Source organism: Pezoporus occidentalis, unplaced genomic scaffold (assembly GCF_034315485.1).
Source record: "Pezoporus occidentalis ecotype Australia unplaced genomic scaffold, CSIRO_AGI_Poc_V1 ctg85, whole genome shotgun sequence".
Classification (NCBI taxonomy): Eukaryota; Metazoa; Chordata; class Aves; order Psittaciformes; family Psittacidae; genus Pezoporus; species Pezoporus occidentalis.
The window spans coordinates 367778-393525 of NW_026916212.1; the positions used below are offsets into that span (position 1 = coordinate 367778).

The 25748-nt window shown below is 41.2% G+C and overlaps 2 protein-coding genes and 1 non-coding gene across 4 annotated transcripts in view; 1 reads left to right on the forward strand and 2 right to left on the reverse strand.

The window, feature by feature from the left end:
• CDC20B (cell division cycle 20B) overlaps positions 1–25748 on the forward strand; it is a 34160-nt gene that overhangs the window by 6048 nt on the left and 2364 nt on the right. The window contains exons 2-9 of the mRNA XM_062604292.1: positions 7851–8031; positions 9647–9768; positions 14660–14759; positions 17303–17413; positions 19050–19246; positions 20126–20220; positions 23612–23840; positions 24919–25044. Of these exons, the coding sequence (XP_062460276.1) occupies positions 7851–8031; positions 9647–9768; positions 14660–14759; positions 17303–17413; positions 19050–19246; positions 20126–20220; positions 23612–23840; positions 24919–25044 (1161 nt within the window). The remainder of the gene's footprint in view (positions 1–7850; positions 8032–9646; positions 9769–14659; positions 14760–17302; positions 17414–19049; positions 19247–20125; positions 20221–23611; positions 23841–24918; positions 25045–25748) is intronic.
• Positions 596–5171, reverse strand: GPX8 (glutathione peroxidase 8 (putative)). 2 transcript variants are annotated; one of them, XM_062604309.1, is made up of 3 exons: positions 4882–5159; positions 4025–4286; positions 596–1354 (listed from the first exon to the last, which is right to left on the reverse strand). In XM_062604309.1, the coding sequence occupies exons 1-3, from the start codon at positions 5086–5088 to the stop codon at positions 1191–1193; spliced, it is 633 nt and encodes a 210-aa protein (XP_062460293.1). In that variant the 5' UTR covers positions 5089–5159; the 3' UTR covers positions 596–1190. The 2 variants fall into 2 exon arrangements, with proteins under 2 accessions (XP_062460293.1, XP_062460294.1); XM_062604310.1 differs by lacking the exon at positions 4025–4286 and having other exon boundaries at positions 4882–5171.
• On the reverse strand, positions 2461–2534 carry TRNAN-GUU (transfer RNA asparagine (anticodon GUU)). Its single transcript has one exon. It is a non-coding gene; the product is annotated as a tRNA-Asn (tRNA).

Below are 25748 nucleotides of genomic sequence, written 5' to 3' on the forward strand. Positions count from 1 at the left end.
TTTTCAGTCACTTAGATTTTCAAGAGAACAGTGTTAATGTTTCCAGTCCTTTTTCATATAGAAAAACCCCTTTGAGATGCTGTTTCTCTCATTTATTTTCTCTCAGGCTTCCTTTAAGACCTGGACAGCTGGAATGAAGTTCCTTATTTCAATTTTCTGTCTGTATTCATCAAAAGATAAATCAAAGCACTTGGCAGTTTGAAATAGAACAGTGGAACAGAGCTGGAAATGGGTTTGCGGTTACATGCAGGACTGGGGAGACTACAAGTTGAGAAGAGTGGGGCTTAAGGCATGAACTTTCAGCCCCTTCTTCTACCTTTACTGAAGGACTGGTTCATTCCAGAGATGCAAGATAGAAGGATGTCTGACTGTTGATGATTGTTACCCGTTGAATCTTCCTGTGAGCACCCATTTGTATGTATTCACACAGGCCCTGCTTTCATCCAGGTCAGGAGGCTGGGGATCCAGCTCATAGCCAAGCTGCTCTACTGCAGTGCAAATGAATGCAGAAGCCTAAAGAGGTTAAAGGTGCTGCTGTAAAGGTGAAATGTAAAATTAATCAAAATACAAAGCAGGCAAGGAAATATTTTTGCAATTTTTCCTTTTTCTTTTCATAATTTTATTTTCTATGTACACCTTTTTACAACTAAGTTGACAGCTTTACAATTCACTCATCTTTCCTGAGAAGATACTGCAAAGCTAGTATCTTCAGTTGCATTTGTTTCTAAAAACCCTGATGTGATGGATCTGGCCCCATGTGTTTCAGTCAGGGCATTTATGTGTTAATGGAATATCAAAATCTATTTGTTCCTGCTAGATGAGAAACAAAACTCTTCTGTGCAAATACTGAGTAATTCATCAACAATTCCTCTTCTTTTTAGCTATCTCCCTGCTCTTGGTGACTTTAATTAGCTACTGTCAGTAATGTAAAGAAACATTCAAAACTTTATGCAATTTCAAGGTCCATCCCTGCAAGGTACTGAGTGTCTTGCTATTCTCGGTAGACTCCCATGGTTCTCAAGGCCATTACATGAACCAGTCCAACATTAATAGACATAGTATAGCTGAAAATACTATCATCAAAGCGAAGTAAAATCACCTGATGCTTTAGCTTCTAGCAGCGTTTTCCAGGAATGTAGTAAGGCTGTGTACCCCTGTTGTTGAATGGATTTACCGCATAAATGGCTTTTTCATAGGTCTTCTCTTTTTTTCACGATAATCTGTCTAACTAATGATGCTACTTCTGGCTTGATATTTTCTATAGGCTCTTCAGGTCTCCAGAATTTCACAACTTTACCTTCAGGGCTGACAAGGTATTTCCAGAAATTCCATCGAGGCTCTTTCTTTGAAGAATCTGTAAGAATGGCATCAGATCATTTTAGTGACTTACACTTGTAATTGTTTCATTGCTCTCAGTGATTCTAAAGCTATGTTGAAGTAATCCCACCTTGTTCTCTGATAGTAGTCTGGGCATGGGTTTAGTGGTTGGTGTTAACGATCTGAAAAGTGGGAAGCAAATTATGCTCTCCCCTCATTGTGAAATTGATAAAGAGCTCCTACTTCTACTATGCTCTGTTTCCTAGGGAGGATAGTAAGAGGTCTGAATGCTCATTTTGGGAATCCCCAGTTTTATGCTGGTTTAGGGGAAATTAAATGGGAGCAGGAAGTCACTCTGGTGATGGCTTGACTCCTTAAATCCCATTAGGCAAAACTTTACCAGTATCTTTGCTAGGATGAATACCAAGAAAGATAATTTCTGAGATCAAGGGGCTATCCATAAACTGCGTGGCTCCTAGAAGAGGCTTTGTCTTTGGAGGGTCTTACAGGTTTGGAGGGAAATCTCTCTGAGAGAAAAACTAGGAGAAAACTCCAGGAGATTTTGATGGGGAAATGTGTCCAGTGGGTAACAATACTGAATCCTACACTGATTCTTGGAATCAATGGGTTGAATTTTCCCATTGTACTACATTTGTAATGTAGTTATGACTGTAAGGGAACATCATGGCAAGCAAATGGGTATAGTAAAGCTCATGTCTTGGAGGCTTTGGCCCAGCTAGTAATTATATCTTTACTGAGTTGTTGTATCAGTTTGAAGCAACCCAGTCTCTGTATAGTCTTCATTGTTCATCAACTCATATGAATATACAAAGTACAGACATGTAGGAAGCTGGACATTATTTGAGGAAAGGTGAGGCCACAAACTTTACCCAACAAAATGACTTACTGCTATGACAGAAACAAGAAGCAGTTGTGTAAAAGCCCTGGGATTTATGCTGCCAGGGGATTCTTTTTGCACTGGACTATCTGACAGTGGTGAACAAATAGCAGCTAGCAGTCACTGTCACAAGGGGGTGTAGCATGAAAATGCTCAATCTTAGGCTCATAGAATGGTTTGGGTTGGAAAGGACACTAAAAGTCACCTAGTTCCACCCCGCTGCCATGGGCAGGGAAAGCAGAACCCACCCCTGGGTGGGCTTGAACCACCAGCCTTTCGGTTAACAGCCGAATGCGCTGACCAGTTGCACCACAGAGACTCTCTTCTGACTGTCAAGATGGCTACATGAAGAAAACAGGTGGTTCTTTAACTGAAGATGAACAATAATTTCATGTGAAGCAGAGAAATGCAGAAAAAGATAGGCCTTTTTTACAAAATATTTAAGTACCAGAGGATCTTCCTCCTCCTTGTGGGTGAACAGCATGTCAAGCAAGAACCGAGTGCATATGGCTGTTCTGTTTCTTAAGTGTTAATGTCTGATACTGATTGGTAGTTAGAATCCAGATGCATCCCACACAGCTGGTACCTATGTGCTTTAGTCTCCTCTATAATGAACAGAAAGGCACCTCCAACATGCATTCAATAATTCCACTGGACATCAGGCTATTCAAGAGCAACGACACCTTACCTGAGGTCTTTGGTGACATGCCTAAGGGGAGGCAGGAAGAAACAGTTACAGTGACAACGGTGACTGCTTAAATGACTCCTGAATGATACTATTTTTCACGTACATGCCAGGTATCACAGAGGATATGGCAAGAAGCAATAGACTTAAGCAGTGTAAGAAAGATTTCATTTAGATGGTGGAATGACTTTCTGAGAAGAGGAGCTGTGAACACCTGTAATAGACTGGGAGGTTTTAGCATCTCTCATCTGACTACTGTAATAGTCTGGAAAAGCAGCTGTAGTACTAATTTGAGTAACTGTGATCCTGTCTTGGGGCAGGGAGATGGAATATGGACTTGAGCCTTCTACCTTATTTTCTCTTTAAAATGACGTGATAGAGAAGGATTATGTTCTCATTATCCTTTATTTCGTATGTCAGTATTTAGTATGGTTCAAAGACCTGGCCAAAGCTTAGGAGAATTCAGAGAGGATTTTCAAGTTGACTTTGAGACTATGAGCTCTTTGGTCAACTAAAGAGAGTTTCATTTTGCTTGTGAGAATATGTGGCTCTGAGTGACTGAATTTACTGTTAACAGGATTACTTGTGCAAGTGAGTTTTTTGGGTCCTGAAATTCGCAAATCAGTGATTATATATAACTAATGTATATATGCTTTACAATACAGTTTACATAAAGGTAGACATATTACTCTGCTAGAAAAGGAGTTTTTTTAATGTGGATGTGCTTATGAAAAATCTTTCTGTAATTTTATGACCTACATAATTAGATTTTTCTCCATAAAAAAGTTGTTTTATAACAAAAGTTATACAATTTGAAATGGGATTTTGTAGATGGGACTCTTTGCTCTCAAGTTTATACATCCACAAAATGTATGTTTCTAGCTGGGTTGGACACAGTAACTTGTTTTTATAACCAGTGAGGAGAAATGGATGCTTTCAGGGTGCAAGTCATCTGACAGTATTTTTGATACCCACATTGAAAATAGATGAACTGTATGGTGAGTGCCTGTTTCTCTCCATTGACTATGTGGACTACGATGTTTCCCAACAAACAAACTCAGACTACAATTTTTTTGAGAACACCATGGTTACAGGATGCTTGATATATAAAAGAAAACAGTTACCTATTAGAAATTTAAACGCGGGCTCTGCTTCTGATCCTAGGATCTTGATTTTGTGGAAAACAGGGAAAGTTACTCCGTAGTTTCCTTTGGCAAAAGACTCTATTTCCTGGCTTGAACTAGGCTCTGATTCTCCGAACTGGTTGCAGGGAAAAGCCAGCACCGTGAAGTGGGAGGGGCCAAACTCTCTGTGTAGTTCTTGCAGTGCGATGTAATTTTTGTCTGTGTGCTGGCAGTAACTGGCCACGTTTACAACCAAAGTTGCCTTTAGAGAAATAAAGTTACAAGAGTAAGAAAAAATCCTAGAGATTGTGTAGAGATACAATTAAGTTTTAAAATGGCATCTCCCACTAACATAATCGTTCCTGCCAGAAAGCTGTATCAGTATGTCTGATCGTAATTTCAGTAAACTGGTAAGGATGATAGATTTTTTTTAAAAAATTCAATAAAAACTTCAACCTACAGCTTTGTTTTAATATAAGCATGTAAAAAAGCAGATATTTAAGGCAGGCACTAGAATCATATTTACTAGATAAATTTTCAGAATTCGATACAACATGCTACTATTCTTAACCAAGGTTAAAACGCACAAATTGTATTGTTAGGCTATACTGAGTTGTAATAAAGAATACACCACTCCACTCCCCCATTTTTCTTGACTTATTACATCTAATGCTTAATTCCTGGAGCAGTCCTAAACAAAAAACAAAAAAAATTCTTACCAGGTAACTGTTTGAAGAACAGGAATTTAGCACAAATCTTTGCTGAAACTTCCCATGACCAAACTTTTGTTTACCTACAAATGGATACCCGTTTTCAGTAAAGATTCAAGAAGAAGATGTAATAAAGTCGTAACTTACTTTCCCTCTGTACTTCTCCAAGGAAATGATCCTTCCTCGTGAATCCTTGACTTCGAAAGAATAAAAATCTTTGGTTTTAGCTTTAAAAAATCTGAATTGCAGCAGGCAGAGAATGGCGGTACACAAAACCATTGACAGAAAGACAACAAAGACTCTGGCTTTGGGCACTGAGTATTTCAGAGGATAAGTAGTTGCGAGAGGCTCCATTTTCAGAATCTTTGGAGAGGAGCCTGGGCAGGCCTGGAATGCGAAGGAGGAGCTGAAATATGAAACTCGCAGTTTGGATTGGGAAGAGCAAGCTGCTTGTGTTGCAGCAGCAGCTGGTTCGTATCACAGTGCCTCTGCTGGGCTTCAGAGCTCCTGGGGAAAGAACAGAAATCTCTCTGGGCAGAAAAATAAAATCCAAAGCCAAAATGAAAGATAAGTGTATTCCTATCACCTAAGGATGCTGAGTGCTCTGTTTAACTGATCTGTGTGGGAAACTGATGTTGGTCTGCCACACGCTGTCTTGAGAGTTGCTGGTACCTCTTGGTTTGTAGTTCAGCTCCAGTGCAACCCCTGGGCCCCTTGGGTGTCCCTGGCAGAGCGGTTCAGCAGCTATCAGAGAGACCTGGACAAGGAGCTTGGGGACCACCTGTAAAGCTTTTCTACAGTACATCAAGCAAAGAAAACCTCCTTGCTGATGTGCTGGCATAAGAAGATAGTAAGATGTTTTCTGTTTGTTTGGTTTTGAATGGAGGGTGTGTGTGTGAGTGATGATGGAACACAGGTTGCTTTTCTTATTGGTTCTGGATAAGTGGCAACTAGCTGTGCTGAGATGAAAAGACTGAAGGTCTGCACGAGAGAAGCATAAGTTAGCTGAGAATTTCAATGATAAGCTAGACAGCTCCAGTGGTGTTCTGCTGATGCAATTGTGAAAGACACTCTGAACTTCAGAGCCAAGTCTGGTGTTCTGTCTGTCTTCATTTATTGTACATGTTAAAGATGTTTGCCTGTTGACCTTAGTTTCTGATGGTAGATCAACATGTAGTGGTTACAACAAACAAGTTATGGGAAAAAAAATATTCTGTCTTCATGTCTTCCCTTACTCAGTTCTTCCCGTTTTCTTTCTGTTCATTTGCTATTTCCTTTCTTCCTCTCAGCTTTCAAGATTTTGTTTTGTCTTCCTTGCATGCTGACTTGAAAAGCAAGTTTGAATGTGTTTAATTTCAGAAAACCCATGCAAGATTCTGGTGTCTGTCTCAACAGCTTGTAATTGCCATCTAATATTATTTCAGTGGTTAAAAAGGACTTTATCTATTATAAATACTTATTGGAGTACCTAACAATGATCCTAATACTACCTAATAATGAAGCCTATTATACTTACCATGCTTCCTTACTGTAGTTATTTTCACCTAAAACATTGCTTTAGAACTGTCTAAAAAAACCAAAATATTGTGTTCAATATTACCTAGCTTCTTAAATTTCAAATTTTTATATATTCTTATGTTTTATATGTTTATTATGTTTTATATTTCTCTGACACAAATTGCTCTATGAATAAATTTGAAAGTAAGAAGGGAGGGATTCCAGAGGGACCATGGTCTCCAGAGGGACCTGGACATGCTTGAAAAGTGGGCCCATGCAAACCTCATGTAGTTCAACCAAGCCAAGTGCAAGGTACTACACACAAATCGGGACAATCCACAACTACAGGCTGGGTGGAGAAGAGATTCAGAGCAGCCCTGTGGAGAAGGACTTGAGGGTGTTGGTCAATGAGAAACTGAACATGAGCCAGCTTCAGCGTGCGCTCGCAGCCCAGAAAGCCAACTGTATCCTGGGCTGCATCAAAAGGAGTGTGACCAGCAGGTCAAAGGAGGTGATCCTGCCCCTTTACTCTGCTCTTGTGAGACCTCACCTGGAGTATTGTGTGCAGTTCTGGTGTCCTCAACAAAGGACATGGAACTGTTGGAACAAGTCCAGAGGAGGGCCACGAGGATGATCAGGGCCTGAAGCACCTCCCGTATGAAGACAGGCTGAGAAAGTTGGGGCTGTTCAGCCTGGAGAAGAGAAGGCTGCGTGGAGACCTCATAGCAGCCTTCCAGTATCTGAAGGGCGCCTATAGGGATGCGGGGGAGGGACTCTTCATTAGGGACTGTAGTGATAGGACAAGGGGTAACTGGTTAAAACTTAAACAGGGAAGTTCAGGTTAAGTATAAGGAAGAAGTTCTTCCCTGTGAGGGTGCTGAAGCACTGGCACAGGTTGCCGAGAGAAGCTGTGGCTGCCCCATCCCTGGCAGTGTTCAAGGCTTTGAGCAACCTGCTCTAGTGTGTGATGTCCCTGCCTCCCCAGCAGGGGGCTGGAACCAGATGATTTTAAGGTCCTTTCCAACCCTAACCTTTCTGTGAGTTTATGGTATTTAAATCTGTCATTTAATATTTATTTAGTATGCCTTAATGTATTAAAACCTATCAGATAACATTAAAAACAGTAACATGATCAAGTCACAGTGGAGGTAAGATTCAGAAATCAGGAGAGACTGAAGTCCTCCTTTGGGTGAGGATCAGAAAACCAGTCTGGTTCCAGACAGCCAACATGTGGGTTTGCCCAATTGCCCGTTTCTCAGCAAAGACCAGGTCTATGAGCCTATGCTAAATGTCTGAAGAGGCCTTGGGTCTTTCACAGGCCAGTGCTGTAGCCTGCTGTGTAAGTAACACAAATTCAGTCATTGATTTTTTTTTTTTTCTCTGCCACAGGTTTTCTGTGTTCGAGTTGATTCAGGGTACTTATTAATCCAGAAACATGTATTTCTTTCTGGTTTTCTCCATCTAGGTGATGGAGTGCCAGCATCCATTTCTATGGCTTGTGCTCTGTGGTGACCAGAGCCCACCTGCCGCGGTAAAGGAAAACCTGACACAGCGTGAAGGGACGGAATGATATTAAGTCATGACAAATTTCTGTGTTTCGTCTCCTTCCGCTTGTGCAGGACCCAGTGGCCAAAGGGACCACGTACTCCGGGTTTAAGAACGCCATGAGGAGAAAGCTGGCGGCCCGGGCTTCCGCTGCCAGCAGCCCCCTTGTCACAAGATGGCAGCAGCGGCACGCTGGAGGCGCTGCCGGCTCCCGCCGCGCGAACCGGCTCACCAGCGCCCCGGGGACCACGGCAGGTCAGACCGGCCGCGACGGAGCCTTCCCGTAGGGGATGGCCTCACGCAGGGACTTCGGAGATAACTCGGTGTGGGGCATTGGTGTGAGGCGTGCGGTGTTCCCCGTGTCCCACTGTCGGGCTCTGGCTATGGCAGCTTGCATGTGCTGGGCAGCAGCCTGTGCTGGCCTTCACAGGCAGAGCTTGCATTAGCATTAGGGAGACGAGTGCACTGCTGTTGTGACAGGAAAGCTGGGCCCAATGTTTCTGTGACCAGTGCACAGCCAGCATGGGACAGTGGGTCCTATGGGCAGCTGGTATCAAGGGGGGGTGAAAGCAATGAAAGAAAAGGAAGTCTTATCCCTAGCCAAGCAATGCCTGTTCCAGACCAGACTTTTGTTCCTCTGGGATGGGGCTGTATTAGACTTGGTTTAAGTTGCACTGGGCTGTAACTGCACAGGGCTTGTTGTTGCACCTTCATATCTGCAATAGTTAACAGTAAGTGACAGGAGAGCAGCAGAATTCATACTGGCCTTTGTCCTTCCCTTCCTTCCGCTTCTCCTTTGCCTTATACACAGCTACCACAGACTCGGCCAAAACTGCAGGACTGGGATCAATGTCCATGCCTGGTGTGTGTAGTGTACACTTTCTTACGGAGAAGTTTGCTCTTGTTATTGTCTCTCCTTCAAAGTGTAAAGCTTCAGCTACTGAAGGGACAGTAACCAAGTGATGCCCACACTCAGCTCCCCTCATGGAGAGACTTAATCTGAGGGCTGTTCAGAGCACAGGTCAAACTTTCAGTACTCTCACTTGGTCTGGAGAAAAAGTGACTGAAGGGGAGGCTGTTTCTGTTAACAGAGGGAGCTGATGAAAAGTTGAATGAGCCTTTGAACTCACTGACTCCTACTTTCAAGCAGTGCTTAGGAAAAGTGGGGAAAGGTTTAAATGCTGCATGTATGAGAAGAGCTTCCAGAAAGGTCTGAGGAACTAAAGATGGTTTATTTCTTGATTAATAATTAAAATCTGTAGGCAGCAAATAAAAGATGCTGTTTAGTGTTCAGAATGTATACCTACAATGCCATGGGTGTTGGGCAGAAAGTGCAATTCTGTCTTCTGCTAAGCAGAATACTAGAGCTGTTTAATAATACATGCCTAACTATATGAAACTCAGGTTCTAAAATAAGGTGAAGTCTTCCCTGCTTCAGTTTCTAGAACTGAAAGTCCTGCATGCTGTCTGTACAAGCAATGGTAAAAGCCTATATGGCTATGGGAAATTGGATATTGATTTCCTATGGGGTAGGATCCTGTGTAACAAGTCAATAAATCTAATACTGGATGTGAGCTGCAGTAGTAAACAGACCCTTTTTATGAAGGGAATGATCAATCTGACCTTCTTTAGACAACTCTTTTAGGATAAAATTAATAGTGCTGTAGAAATGTCTCTTTAACTTCACTGACAAAAAGAAAGCAGGCTAACTGGTTCAGTTGTCAGTATTTGCATTTTCTGACTTAGTGTATCAGATCTGCATTTAGAGTACTTGTACTACAAAATCAGTGTTATTCTGAAAAGTACTTGACAAATATCCCTGTATATGGCTTTAAAAGGAATTGTTACTATTAAAATTGTTTTTTTCCAGTGACATCTCAGCTGCCTAAGGAACTCTCCAGCATAAAAACTGTTGTGACTCTAGCTAGCCAACATGCTGCAGCAGGCTTGGAAGGGAGGAATATCAGGAGAGCTGGAATGGAAAAGAAGCAGGTGAGTAGTGCAACACTGAAATGCACAAGTAGGGTATTTGCTTTCCTTATTTTTTTTCAATCTTATTGTGGGCCTGGAATCTGTTATGTGGGTACTATCTTACTGACATGGAGAACAGTAACATTAGGAGGTCCATTTAGGAAATGTCTCCTAGATGAATGTCAGGAGCAATTCTTTCATTATTTATTTGATTCAGCTTCTCTTCCCTTCCTCCAGGTTATTGTCCTGTAAATTAAAATCAGAACTAAGCTAATGAACCCCTCAAGATTCATTTGTTACCTCTGGGGGAAAAAGTGTATTGTAAAAAACACGCATGAATGACTCAGTTTTCCACTTGCCTTAATAACCATTCTGTGCGAAGAAGATAATTTCTTCAATTTTGCAGTATGTAGCTGTTCGTTTTGTCATGAAGACAGAATGAAGTGCTATGAAAAATTTGCAAAAAAGTAATTTTTGATTTTATTTTTCAAAAGAAATTTTTTGTCATTACAATAGAAGGTCAGCATCGTGGCCAAGGATAAAAGAACACGTGGAATTTGCCTAACATGTGAAACAAGCTTCAGATAATTTCTCATGTAGGTGTTATTTTCTGTGGCTGTAGACTTTATCCCTTCAGTTTTCCTAGTAGACACTCGCATAGCATTTTTTTTTCTTTAGATAAAATCTGTTGCTTTTTGGTCATCTTAAATAAACTACTCTCCAGCCACTCACCTCTTTCTGTTCACTTACTGAAAATTTTCTGTTCATGTGTAGCATGGTGATGCTTGCCTGTATTAGTAAAAGTTGCTACCATAACATTACACTCTAAACCACTTCTTTCTTTTAGTGCTAATTGTTGCAAACTTTTAGTCAGTGACCACGCTTCTTCTTGTGCTCTCCTTTCCTTGACTGTACCGGTTACGTGGTCACTACTGAGGATGCTGATAGCTGTTTTCAAATCCTTCCAACAACAATGCTTTCTTCTTTCCTGTCCCCCTTCATGGTCTATGAATTTCAGAATTGTTTTATTAAACAACTCAATGGTTTAATAATCTTAGTTGAATCTATCCGACAGAGAAATTTAGTAATTTTTTTTTTTTTTGTGAGATAAGAACTTACTATAATGTATGTAAACCATTCTGCCTTAAAATGTAGTGTCTTCTGAAAGACGAGTACATGTCATTGTCCTCGCTCTTAGTCATAAAATGTTTTAGGTTGGAAGGGACCTTAAAAAGTTCTGTAAACCACCCCCCCCCTACAATGAGAAGGGACCTCTCCAACTAGATTGCTCAGAGTCCCTTCTTTCCCAGGATGGGGCATTTACAGCCTCTCTGGGAAACTTATTCCATTGTTTCACCACAATTTTTTTATCCCCAAAAATGTCTTCCTTATATTGAATTGAATCTGTATTGAATCTACCCTCTTTCCTTGTCCTGTTTGCTCAGGCCCTACTAAAAATCTGCCCTCATCTTTCTTACAAGCCCCCTTCAAGTATGGAAAGGCCACAATAAAATCTCCCCAGAGCCTTCTTTTCTCTAGTCCAGTTTTTCCATCCACCAGTACCTCCAAGTCCTTCTTCACAGGGCTGCTCTTAATCTCTTCATCCCCCAGCTGGTATTGATACTAGGGGTTGCCCTGACCCAGCTGCAGGACCTTGCACTTTGGCGTTGTTGAACATCATGAGATTCACTTCTCAAGCTTGTTCAGCTCCCTTGGAATGGCATGTCATCCCTCAGGCGTGTCAACGTCACCACTCAGCTTGGTGTTGTCTGCAAACTTGCAGATGGTGCACTTGATCTCACTGTCTATGTCATTGATGAAGATACTAAACTATACTGATCCCAGTAAGTATTGTATGTCAGTCTTCCACAAGTCATTGTTTCACCTCTACAATGAAGTTACTTACCTAGTCACTTACCTGTGATTTACAAGCAGGAGTTGAGTTAGACCTAAGATATTCAACTTCTGCATGAAGGTCCGCAACCATTTCCTTAAAAGTGTGATTTGGGGGTCTTTGGGGTAACATTGTGGGATGACCAAATCTCAAGTTCTTCCTAACACCACTTGGAAGTCAGTCCAAATCTATTAATCTACTTAGACACAGTAATTGGTGACTATTTAATTTGTTCTGCCTTGAAGCATTAAAGGATGGGATGCATTGAAAATGAAGTCTTCCCACATTCCAGTGAATGTGTGTGGTCTCCCTGTGGGACAAAAGATTACTTCCATGTATACACAATCGGTTTTCCACAGAAATGTCTTCACTTATTTCAGAGGGACACAGATCCAAACTATCTGACTAGCTTTCTGCCAAGTTATCTCTACATTGCTCCAAGCATTTATTATAGGTTCTGGCAACTGACTGGGTGTGTTGGGATGGAATGATGCCCCCCTCCCCCAACACATCTAGTTTAAAGCCTCCTTGACCAGTCTGGCAAGCCTCCTACCAAAACCGCTCTTTCCCTTCTTTATCAGACCAGCTCCACCAGCCCCCACTAGACCTGGCCTACAAACTTGGGTCCCGTGTTCAAGACACCCAAACCCCTGACTATGACACCACCCTTTTAACCAGTTATTAACCTGGCCAATCCTCCTAGGTTTTTTTAGGTCCTCCCCTGTACCCTGGAGAATTGATGAAAAGACCACCTGAGCTCCAGAGCCCCTAACCACCTCCCCCAGGGCTCTGTAGTCCTTCTTTATGTTCCCCAGGCTACTACTATCTATATCCCTAGCACCTACATGTATCACCAGGAGTGGGTAATAGTCCGTGGGACTTCCTAGAGCAGGCAGCCTCCATGCCACATCCCTGATCCATGCCCCTGGTAGGCAACACACCTCCCTTGAGATGGGGTCTGGCCGGCAGACAAGTGCTTGTCCCTTTCAGTGTAGAGTCCCCTACTACTACGACCCGCTGCTTTTTCCTAGCAGCACCAGCAGAGATCTTCTTTAGCAGTGCATCAGCCTGGCTGTTTCTGGCTCGCGTGCGCTTCCTCATTAGCCCCCTGCAGAACAGCAAAGCAGTTCTGCGTGGGGACAGGGGGTTTAGGGGGAAGCCCCTTGCTTTTGGTTGTCCTTTTCCTTCTTTTTTTTTCTTGTTTTTTTTTTTTTTTGTCACTAATTCCCAGCTTCCCAAGTTAAAGGCCTCCTTCTTTCCTTCATGAGGTAGAGGTGAAGCTTGAGGCCCCTGCCCAGTTTGGGCCAGGAGCAAGCATTCCTGCTTCCTCTCAGCTTCCCTGACATCTCGCAGCCTACTGACAGCGTCCCGCAGCTCAGCCCCTGCTGCAGGAGGACCTCCACCAGGGAGCACCGAGTGCAGCCCTGCCCATTGTGCACCCTCCCCTCACCAGACCAGTGCAGGCACCCTCTACACCCCGAGCTCTGCACTGCAGCCTCCCCTCCCATCGGCTCTGTCTGGGTGCCTACGCTGCCACCGCCGGGGCAGCCAGAGCAGAGCTCCCGGACCGGGCCCTGCTCATACGCCGAGCGCTCACCGTCCCGCCCGCCTGCCCGCGCAAACTGCCCCGACCCGCTCTGTTCGCCGCTCTCCCTGGGGCAGGTTTTTACCCACTCAGGGCTGGTGCTGCTGCTCCAGGCTCCGCCCGCTGTGAGTCCCTGCTGGCTCTCGTCAGCTGAGCTGCCGGCTCCTGGGCAGGTCCCGTCGAGGACTTGAGGCTCCCTCGATGGCCCTTGGCGCTCTGAGTTGAGGCTCCTGGACGCTGATCTCCGCCCGCTCCGGTGTTGAAGGCGTCTTCTCTCGAGCTACTCACCTCAGCAATTCAAGTTGTCTATATAAATTATACAGAAAGTGCCTCTCAAAGCTGAAGGCCTGCTGTATAACAAGTGGGATATATAAAGGGGGGAACACTTTTTTTCTGGCTGTGTTTTTCTAAGACATTTCTTATCATGATTGCAACAGGGTTTTGAAGAAGAGTAATGCTGAATATGCTTGGAAGCATAGATTTCACAGGCATTGGAGGAAGACCATACTAATCTTAAGTGGTCGGTGAAAGCATCAGCTGCATTTCCATCTGACTGTAATAAAGAATTACACACCAAACAGACAACTGCCATCAAAGCATTCAACTTGGTGCACATTGTGAAGAAATGCATACTGTTAGGGATTGGTGAAGAGATTCGTATCTTGTGCTAGCTGATCTGAGCCTTTGCCTGAATCTTGCCTAAAGGCCTAACCTAATTAAAAAAAAAAATAGTTCCAGTAACAGTTCAGATCTATCTTTTCTCATCTCTGCTGCGTCATCTGTTTCTTTTGACACCCCAGGAAATGATGAGACATCTTGTAGATATGTTCATTTTCATATTGGAATACTGATTTAAGTAATGGGATCATAGAGTCCATGCTCAGGGACCCTGATTTGAGAAATGACTCTGACATCCAGTAGGTCTCATACTAGAATTAATGGCCCTGCAGTGTGTACACCACAAACCCAGTCTTCCCTCATAGAGCCAGCCTGAGTCGTCTTCCGCATACTGACTGCATGCAGAAAACATGGTATTGTTTGCTGGTAAAATTAGCTCAAATGCTAACTCAGAAGAGGACAAGAGGACACTAAGGTTTGGCAGGTGACCTGTGGTAGTACCTACAGGCGTACAGGCCTGAGACTCTTCCACTGTTCAGATGGCCTTGTTCAGACAGGTTTGTTAAAGTTTGTGTGATCATTAGCAGTGAATTGGTGTTTTATGGGAGGAAAGATGGTGGTTCAAGTTAGAGCACATGATTTGGACAGTGGTATTCTGTATTTGTTACTGATTGTCCATCCAAAAGACAAGCATTTCAAAGCTTTTTGTAAGAAGTGTTGAACTCTTTGAGGAGATTTATGTTGTCCATTATGCTAAAATACGTTTTTAACAGATTTCTGAATTTGATCATGTTTTCTTTTCATTGCATTGACAGAAACGTCCTTCCCATCTTCCAGTGGTCCAAGATGTTGGATATAGCATTTCAGAAAGAGGTGACATGAAGGTCTGTGAAAAGACCAATTGCACCTGGAAAGGTATGTTCCATTATAGCAAATGCGTTAGTGCATACTGAACAGTAAGATAACAGCAGGCTGTGTCTACACAGGAAAAGCAAGTTCATGCTGTTCCAACAAATGTTACAGGATAATACAAAGTGGCTGAAATCTGTGCTGGGCTGCTCAGGGCTATTTCTAGAGTTGCCCTGCCTGTGGGAACTTCTTACAGCATGGTTAACTGCTAGTATTTTACCTGGTTCTCCTTTGGGCTCCATCTAATTTAAGCATTGCTTGCTTAAAACATTAATTTTCTTCTAGCTTTTCAGTTTCAGAACCCTACAGATAATGTAGGGTTGTGCTGCAGTATGAGTACAGGGTATGTATTTCATGGACTGTTGAGTACATGAAAGTGCAAGACATGCAGAGATGGTGGGGTCTTGTTTCTCCTACCTGTAAGGAAAGATAGGTAGAGTAAACTGCACTGCCTGTGGTTTAATGTGTTGGGGAGTGATTAATTTGGTCCAAAAGGTTTATCAGGAATGAATGAGTGCAAGAGAGTGTGAATGATCAGGTGATGGAAAATAAGGTGGGGTGTGAGGAGCTAACCTGTGAAATAATATGGATATTTCCAGAGTTATTTGAATGTGAGGCAGTTCATTAAATATCAAACCAATATTTTGTTGTGCTCTGTCTTGGACATAAGATTTGATTTGGTAATCTGGCTATTTCTGTGTATGATGGGTTCTTAGCAGTCAGGGCCTGATTCATGCTTAGATGAAAACGGTATAACCAGCTTCTTTATTAATCTGTAGTTCAGCTCTTGTAGAAGAAGTTGGGGGCTACATGATAGATTTATATATTCTGTTCTTCATGCAAATAATTTCAGAGCAGTCAATAGCAACAGTATAGGGATTAGTCACAGTGGTTTTTGTTTTGTTTTCTTTTATGGCAAATGTATACAGGTATCAGGAATACTGGGCTTTATCCCACCAGCCTACTTGTTGATCAGGTGGTCTGGTGTGGCAGTACTGACTACTTACCATTTCCCAGGTCTCATTTTCAGAAGTGAGAGAGGCATGTGAAAGCCAAAATCCTATTAAAAGTCAGTGATATCTGTGCCCAGGCAAAGTAACACAAAATGGTGTAATGAAACTCAATTTGCACTAATTAAAAAGCCTGTTATGCACATTCGTGTGTCTGAAGTAGTGAATGAGCTGAAAGAGTAATCAGTATGAATTTGGGTAGATGAATTACTCATGAGAGAAGAGTGACTTGAAATGAGTAACAGGGGTGATTTCATCCTTTATATCTCAATTCTCAATAACAACTACCAGTGTTAAAGAAGAAACAGGTTTTCAGAGTGTTTCAGAAGTGCTGCTATTGAAGCTGTTACAATTAAGTGCTTTAATTTTCCTGAATTATCTTACGTGGCTGGGTTCAGAAAGTTTTGGTACAGTTTTCAAAAAATAACCAAAAATCTAGGTATTAGAAATACAGATTTTTTTGTACAGAGAATTCTGGACCTTTTTACAGTTAGAATGCAGTGTTACATGTCCCACTGGGCATGTTGTTCCTGCAAGTCTGCTTGATTGTTTCACTGCACAAAATTTTAGATACAGAAGAAAATCAGTGTGGCCTGCTTCTTGCTTATTTTCAGTCTTTATTTGTTATTTGGAGAGAGAGGGGGTACCACAGCTGAGAAGGGAAACATTTGTTGTCTGGCAGAAATGAATTTTGGATTGGGGGGAAGACTCGTGACAGAGTAGGGAAGAGCTGTGTGAAATAAGCTCTCCACAATTTGTCACTGGATTTCCATATAGGATGTTTATGTATGTGTTTAAGTTACGTTTACAGTGAGGAATTTTTTTGAACAGAAGTTACTTGTAAAGATAAATAATGTCCTCTGACTGTGGAACTTTTGATACTAAATATTCCTTTCTGGAGAATAATTCAAAAAGGAAATCAAAGTGCAGAGAAAAGAACAGAAATGTGAATCTCCAGCTTTCTGCTCTGCACGTTACTGCAAGGTAATTTCTTACACATAAAAATCTGACATTAGATGATTCATAGTACTAATGATCTGTCTTTTTTTAGTGTGATGTTTAGGAGTCCCTGCATCAAGACTACAGAGGGTGACTCTTCCGCTTGCTTATACTTGTATTTGCTCTTGTTTCTCGCATATGTGTTGTCACAAGCTTTGTGTGCTGTGATCAACGTCATGTGCTTTAACAACCTTTTCCTTTGGTTATGTGTTGATGAGGGAGACCTTTTGGTGAGAAATTAACATCAGAAAGCAAAAAAGCTAATTGCTGTAATGAGGGCGTTTTGAAGTGGGAGAGCACATATAAAAGATTCTGCTGCTAACAACTTTGACAGAAAACTAAGGCAAAAAAGACAAAACCCCTCACATTCTGTATTGAGCTGTGGTAGAATTTAAGCAAAATATAATGGACCCTATGTTCTGTTCTAGCTGACAAAATCCATGAAGGATTGAAAGAGGATGTAAAACTACAATGAAAGGCTTAGGCCTGAGAAAAACTGGTGGTGTTTTGCATTACTGATCTGTGTGTGATGAAATACAGGGTGCCGAGAGGGGAACCAAAATGAGTTTAGAGCTGTTACCAAGATGAAGCTTTCTGTACCAATGGAGCTAGAAGTGAGGCTTCATATTACTGGCTTGCGCAATGATTACTGTAAGTTAATTTCTTCTTTGTGGTGTTTTTTGCAGAGATTGGGAATTCTTATGTGTGTTTCAAGAAGGATGGCGAGGGTGTGTCTGCTTCACATAAAATGGAAGCTGCGGGACATGCGCATGGTGTCATTTATCTTACAAGGATGCATCTTTGAAAACTGCTTGTCCCAGGATGTAGACTTACTGATCAAACCCTAGAATGAGTATTGCCTCTCATGCAGTTTCTTTTGGTTGTTGATCTCAATACAACTTTCAGGTCAACCCAGTATACTTACTTCTGCTTAATTAAGTTAAACATTTCAGCTATCAGCTTTGGATGTCTAGCAGCCTGTCAACGCAACAACAGCTTTATTGACCAGACTTCAACATCTCTTGATCTGGGAGGTATCAGTGCCATTGTAGTTTGGATGATAGATACCTTCTGAACTAAATTTTCTCTTATGTCTTTGGTGGTGCACAAGCAAAACATTAAACATACTCAAGTTACACTTGAACACAAATGGAGCTCCAGTCTACAGCAGCAAATACATGTTTTAATATCTAATAACATCTAATGAGCAACTCTGTGAAAGTATTCTAATTGTCCCTTTGGAGATTTTTTTCAACATATCTTTGCAAATGCTCATGTGTGTCTATGGACAGGACAAAGGTTTGTTTGTATGATTTACACTGGTTGTGCACAAAGAATGCTCCAAGGCTAACTGCAGTAACAGAAATCTTGGAAGTGATTTTTGGCTGCAACAACCAGGACTGCAACAAACAGCTGACTGGTATATTCAACTGTTTCTTCAAAGTGATTTTAGTTTCCAATATATGATGTCATATCTTGGCCTGTGGTAAAAGTCTTCTGTGCTTCAGGTGTCATGCAGGATATATTTTCAGCTGTCCTGAGTGCACAGATGAGGATTTCCCTTGACATATACAAATGTACTGGATTAATATTAAGTGTTTTATACCAACTTCTGTCATACGTGCCATAGCAGGATGTTGTAAGGCTAATCACCAATGACTAATGACTTGCTTTGCCAGGATCTGCAAGTGCAGTGTACCTAGCATCAGGGGCAGCTGAAACAGTATTTCTATTATACACTTGCTGAGTAAGCTCTGAAGGTGAGGAGCAGAATTTGTCTAATTCCTTTCTGCATTTTTTCTTCCCTGTTGTGTGCAGGGTAAATGTTATTAACCTCAGGATATAGGACAGACTGTAGCATATAGACTTTATCCTGTGTCTTCCTCAATAACAAGAATTACTTCGGAGGGAGGGTGTTTTGGGAACTGTAGCTGTTGGTGGAGGACCCACATTTCTGGTAGCAGAAATTTGAGTGAATGATGTGGTGATCCAAAATACCAGGATGAGAGGTTAAAAAACTATATTGGGAAAGCTGTAAGTCAGATCCTGCTATACAAACATATGATTTGTTGAGGTTAGACTTACGAAGACCTTGGCTTGTTAGAGAGACTTTCCTTCATGTAGGAGGAATACTTGTAAGTAGTGTTTTCATAGAAACATTCTCTTGCTATTTTTCCATAGCTAATTAAAAAGAAAAAATAGGCTTCTCTTCCCCAAACCATACTTCCTCTGTCTCCATCCTATTACCTACAACTTTTGGCAGTAATTCTTTGTAGCTTTCTTCTAGATCTAAACATACTGGACTGGAGCCTTGAAAATCTCATTGCTATTGCTGTAGGACCTGCTGCACACATCTGGAATGGAGGAACTCTTCAAGCCATTGGAAGCATTGATTTGAATTCCAGTTCCAAATACATTTCCTCTCTAGCTTGGATAACAGAGGGAACTTGCCTTGCAATTGGCACCAGTGATGGAGAAGTGCAAGTACTAAATAATTTCCTTTTTTAGTCTTTCTCCATTTTTAGCCAAAGTGGTCACAAGACAGTTTGATACTGTGGTGTTTTGTTATTTTTTTTTTAAGTGGAAAAAATAAAAAAGATGGGCTAAACTATAGAAGAACTCTGCCTGAGACAATATATAGCACTCCCTGTGCAATATATAGTACTTTACTGAAGGACTGAGTTATCCAGCGTTATCTGTACGTAGGGGAGCTTCTGAAGCCACTAAATTGCTGATGACCAAATTAATGATTCAGTTGCCCAAAGACAATCAGATTTTTTTTTTTTTTTTCTTGCCACTAGTAAGAGGAACTCTATTAAATTATTTTACTCAGCACAGCCTATTTTTTCTTGGGTCTCTCTTGCTAAATTCACTGTAGTGATCGATGCCTTGAGATCTCAATCCAAACTTTTCCTTACAGATTCATGTATGAGAATTTGCCTTTAATCTGATTATACACATATGTCTGAGCCTGCTGTTATAGGGCAGTCCTATTGTTAAAAGATTTTTGGGGCACTTTGGCTGAGATGCTAGATGATATGAGGACCTACCTGCTGCAGTCCTGAGTCAGCAATCTGAAAGAACTGAAGACTGGTGCTTTCAAGTATGGACTTCCAAATACTGATATGTTAAGAAACAGCTTTGAACTCAGAGACATGCATTCCTTTCAATCCTGTCTGACTTCAGCATCACTGATATAGGTGCCAAAATTTGGAAGTACTCCTTACTTGTGAAATAAATGAGCTTGAGATTGTCCATATTCTGAATCAGAACTGGTCAGTAGCTTACTTGCAAAAAAATTAACAGAACAAAAATTTTTTTCTTTTTGTTGTTAAATTTGAATTTCTTGTTTTGGATTGGCAGCTGTGGGACATTGAAACCAAAAAGAGGTTGAGAAATATGTTTGGTCACCTGTCGGTGGTTGGAGCTCTGAGCTGGAATCATTATATTCTGAGCAGGTGAGTGGTATAGTATATTCACAGAAACAGCACTGCTGCTTTTACTTACACAAATCTCCTATTCATTTTGGCTGTTTTCCTTGGCTTTGCTCAAAAGTGTTTTATTCTGTCTCTCTACTTATCAGCCATCTCAGAAATCATATGTAGATTTATTGTATGTAGGAAAGCAGCCAAAGGGGATTTAGCCTGCCTCTTTAGTCTCTGTTTCTTGCTTTCCTTCCAGAAAAATGTCACCACTTGCAGAATATTGCTAGGCTTTGCGTTTGTGCAAAGCCTCAGATTGAGATGGTGTCTCCATTTGGTCTGGACTCCCAAAATTATAGCCTGCCCAGTGCTGGGCAGGGGGCATGTAGTTTAGACTGCCCTGCCACTGATACCAAGACTGCATCTGTCTTTTGAGATGCCCACTGAAACACAGCTGCTAACAGTTGCACACCTCTTTAGATGTGTATCTACAAGAGAAAGCCATCTCACTGCTACCCAGGAGGTTTGAAGTGCTTGACTTTTGCTTTGCCAAGGGTGAATTTTATACTAGCTGGTATATATTTAGGGATCATTTCAATAAGGGGACTCTGATGAGAAAGATCAAGTGTGCTCTTTTGTGTTTTTTTGCTTCCACTTTCAGATCTTTGATTTGAAGGGGCTGAGGCGAGACTTGTCTATGTTGGATGCCTCTACAATTTTAAAATCATAGAATAGTCTTCTGTTTTACTTAGATGAAGAAATAATATCAAGGGTGGACTGACTTTGTTAGAGTGAAACTAGTATCTCTGGGTAGGAACACTAGTGGTAGTTTTGGTTTGGTTTTACAGTATGCTCTGGTTTTAATTGTGTTAGGTCTGGTAGGTGGAATGAGGTACAAGGTTACCAGCTGAACGCCAGTTAATAAAATGCTGTTGCTGGAAGAGGTATGCTGGGTGGGTTAAGTTACAAGGATGCAGCCGTAGTATCCTGACAGTGTCATCTGATGTAACCTTGTTATAGAAAGCATTAGTTTCAGTTTGCATTTCACCCTGGCCAAAGAAGTGAAAACAATACAAACTTAAATTACAGATCCCTCTGAGTAGGAACTAGTAATAAAATTCAGCATGAACCTGTGAACTTGACAAATTAGGTTGAGATAATGTTTATTTGTTTTGCTAGGTTTGAAGCTAACCAGTTCATTCTAACATTAGAACAGAGTTAAAATATCTGTGTAAGTAGAAAAAAAGATGTATGGCTAATATTCATTGCTAATAAAATAAGAGCAGCATTGTTACAGTAAATTGTCACTGTGGACAATTGATAATTTGGGATTACCTACTAATTCCTGTGGTTAAAATAGTCCAACAATGCATCATCATGACCTGTAAATAAATTTCAGTACCATAAATGAACTCACCACACTATTTGGTTCTTCTCTTTGCCTTTAGCAAAGCAGATGCCATCTTCTGTGTTAAAAGCAAGTAATTCCAATTTCTTTTTATGCTGAGTGGAAAAATGTCCTTTCAGCCAGGATTCTCAGGAGCCCTGTTTCTTTCCACTTAACACTACTAGAATTACTGAAAACCTTCACATGGCCAACACAGGCAATTCAGTTTTCTTTCTTTTGGTGTTGTGGGTTGAGCTCGGCTGTGTACCAAATACCCACCAAGATGCTCTATCAATCCCCTCCTCAGCTGGATGGGGGAGGGTAGAAAATAAACTTGTGGGTCAAGATAAAGGCAGTTTAATAAATAGCAAAGGCTGTGCTTAGAAACAAAGGATAATATAAGATTTATTCTCTACTTCCTATCAGCAGGCAATGTCCAACCACTTCTTGGGAAGTAGGGCTTCAGTACCATAAAGAATGTTCCAGAAGATAAATATCATAATCCAAATCCTCCTCCTTACTCTTACCTTTATTGCTGAGCAGATTTCATATGGTTTGAATATCCCTTTGGTCAGTTTGGGTCAGCTGTTCTGGCTGTGTCTCCAACCAAGGTCTTGTCCAGCCCTGGTCTTGGTGAGAGGGGGAATGTTGGAGAGACAGCCTTGATGCTGAGTGAGCACTGCTCAGTAGTGCACTGCTCACTGTGCATTACCAACAACTTTCTAGCTACCAGTACAGCATTATTGAGGGCTGCTATGGCAAAGCTAGCTTCATCTCAGCCAGGCACAAGGCACTGGGTTACGTTTTCTCATTATTTAGTAGAAAAAATCTATATAACTCTTTGGGAGGCAAATGGTGATGCCTTTGCATATAATGCATGTATTCACATGTATTTTCATAGGTATTTTCTGTGAAGATGTGCCTAATACTCACTTGAGCACTGCTTGGTTGCAATCTTTCATGGGTTTTTCAGCTTCAAGAGAGTTGGAAAGTCCATAACACAAGCACAACAGAGTGGTATTTTTTGCAGTCAGTCAGTTTTGTGTGTGCATTTTTAGAGCTTCCAAATCACTCAACTGCATCTGAAAAAATTTTAAGACCCAGTACAGAATAGTCATCAGTCATTATTGCCTTAAATTAGTTTACTGTAATAGCCAGGTACCTGTTTCTTAGATACCCAGAAAGATGGTATTGAACTTGCTGATGTTTTCAGTGTTGTCATGACAGTTGGAAATATGAATTTCCAGCAGGAATCTCTTCTATTTTGTCATGTTTAATGTAGGTAATATCCTTAAAAAAAGTAGGAAAAGAAAATGCACTGCAATTTTGCAACACTGCAAATTTTCAGTATTTTCAGTTCAAATCTGCTGTTGATGTAATGCCGTATCTGGGAGCTAAGCTGTAGTAGTAGCTGTGCTTCCGGTCAGGGTATTTCCTCCTTTGTTTGGTAAACTGATGGTGCTCGCTATAGAACCATGCATTCACTTCCTAACAGGTAATTAGTGCAACGGTGTCAGATTTTCTTTAAGCCTTGAAGTGGGAGGAAGGAGTGAAGGGAAGGGACAGAACCAAAGAACACACAGTTAGTTGCTAGTAAGCCCTTTTCTAGGGCAGTGCAGTTTTACGCTGCCTCTATTGGGTGTGGAGGCATATCCAGCCTTGGCAAAAATCCTCTTGTGAAATGATTTTTCATGAAGAATAGGAAAGTTTACATTAAATGTCTTGACAGCTGAACAGGGTGCAGATTAGTGGCATACAATGCAATGTATCTTCAGGAAAATGAAAACCACAAGAGACAACAAGTATTCTGCCTGGCTTGAACTGAGCAGTTCTTTGGCTCTTTTCTGTTGTCAGTCACCCCTTCAGTCAGGGTGTGCTTTTGATAGTTGGTTTGTGTTTCCTTTTACCAAATTACTGTTGTTCTGCAGACACATTTCATTCTGATGCAATATGCTTCTGAAACCGTTGAAGAAACATCAGTGTGATGATGTACCTTGTCTTCTTTAACATTAAACCCATGCTGTCTTTTCTCATCTACAGTGGTTCACGACTAGGATCTATTCATCACCATGATGTTCGGGTTGCTCAGCACCATGTTGGGACTCTTTGCCAAAATAAACAAAGCATTTGCAGCTTGAAATGGTCACTAACCAACCAGTTGCTGGCAAGTGGGTCTATTGATGGTATATTGAATATCTGGCCTAGTGACCCTGGTGTAAAATTGCAGTCACAGCCACTGAAAACCATACCACATTCCTCAGCAGTTAAGGTATATGGAGAAGGAGTGTCTGTTTTTCTGTATTTGCTCTTGTGAAATCACATTGTTGATGTGGATGGTTAGGTAATTTTTCAAATTATTTCACTGATATTTGTTAGTTTCTTCTCTCTGTCTGTGATGCAGTTAATTTTAAGACCAGTTCTCCTCATTCCAAGTAACAAATAAGTTTGCTAGGCTTTGATTAGGAAATGTTACTGGATTACTAGGCCTTTGTAAATATAATGCCAAACAGAAGTAAAGTTTACATCATTCTCTATCTCTCTGCCTTGCACAAAGAAGTTTTGAGACACAATACTTAAAAGTTAATAAACAAGATCTTCTAATTTTTTTATTTTTTGGAAATTCTCTCTGCTGCAATTAATTTAAATATGAAGTTTGTTTTGTGTCCTGCCCATATTTTCATGTCACTGTTGCTAGGAAACAATCTCAAGTAGTAAACTGGATATGAGACAATTAAAGATTCATCATCTTTATGAAGTCCCAGTCTGTGTGGGAGAGAAGACAGGTATTAGCAAAAAGAAGCAGAGGAGTACAGCATTTATAAGCTGTTTACCCTCCTGAAAGAGTTTGATGCTGGCCTGAAGTGCTGGGGTTAAAGAGTCAGACGAGTTTATTGAAACAGGTGGAATTGAGTTCTTAGTTTTCTTTGGCTGAGTCCGAACCGTAAGGCATATCCTGAAAATATCTCAGAAGAAACCAGGTCTCTTTTAAGCCCTGTAAATTGTGGTGCTTAGGCTTCTACAATGGCTTAGGCAGTAAGACTATCCTGCTGGGTTCTTCCAATTTTGAGGTGTGAGTCTGTGGCCTGTGAACTTAAGCAGAGAAGATGGAGTTTTATGAGCATGTGCAGGACAGTGTAGACTACTGTGAAAACAATGGCAAGGGAAGCAGTGTTTTGAGTTTTGGGATTCTACATTGCTGTGTGTGTACATTCTGGGTGCTTGTTGCAGTTAATTTTTCCAAATAGGCTTTTAAGCAAAAACTGCTGTTTTTCCAGCTAACCTCCTAGTCTAGTCTGTTCTGGTATCTTCCCTTGTCTCTTTTTTTTTTTTTTTTTTTTTTTTTTTAGGCTATGAACTGGTGTCCTTGGCAGTCTAAAGTCCTTGCTACAGGAGGTGGAATGAAAGATGGGATTTTGCGTGTCTGGGACATTAATTGTGAAAAAATAATCAAAAGTGCAGCTACAGATTCTCAGGTGAAATGATGGAATGTCTGCATAGTTAGGCTATGCTCTTCTTGTATAGCTGTGCTCTTCTGGCAAACTCCCAGTGCCTTTGAGGGTGGTTCTGTGGTCAGAGGAACAGCAGAATTTTCTCTGGATGTGCAACTGTGCTATGTTCGACACAGCAGCGTGTGATTAAACTCAGAAGCAGTTTGTTGTTTCTTATTCACCACTTCTGTCTCCACATAGAAGTGACTGAAGAGGAGGTGGTCTTGCAGCCAGACACTTCCCATAATCTTTTCCTCATTGGAAGTAATAGTTTTGGCCAAAATTCTTGATGTGGAGAGAATGTTAAGGAAGAGGGAAAGTTCCCAGAGTTCTGGGGTGAGAAGAGGTGTAAGAGTCAGAGGGCAAACATCTGTCTCTGGAGTTTGAATATTAGGAGATAGAGGAACAAATTTTCATCTGGCGTAAAGGAGCACAACTTGATTTTCCTGGAGCTATTACAGCTTAGCTGAGGATGTGTTGGAAGTGCTTTCATATTATGCTGATAGACAATTGTCACATTTAGAGAGGACAATAAGGCAACTTTACTTCCAAGTGTTGTAAGGAATTAAATGATCCTTCTAAATAAGTAAATATTTTGCTGTGACTATTTCACAGTAGCTTGTTTAAACATTCTAGATAACATTTCAGATCCACTGAATAGTGTATGCTGATGCCTTCTGAAAACTAAA

Coding starts and splice junctions, on each gene's coding strand:
- GPX8 (XM_062604309.1), bottom strand. CDS start 5,088: ATGGAGCCTCTCGCAACTACTTATCCTCTGAAATACTCAGTGCCCAAA. Junction 4,287..4,881: donor TGGAGAAGTACAGAGGGAAA/GTAAGTTACGAC, acceptor ATTTCTCTAAAG/GCAACTTTGGTTGTAAACGT. Junction 1,355..4,024: donor CGCGTTTAAATTTCTAATAG/GTAACTGTTTTC, acceptor CCATTCTTACAG/ATTCTTCAAAGAAAGAGCCT.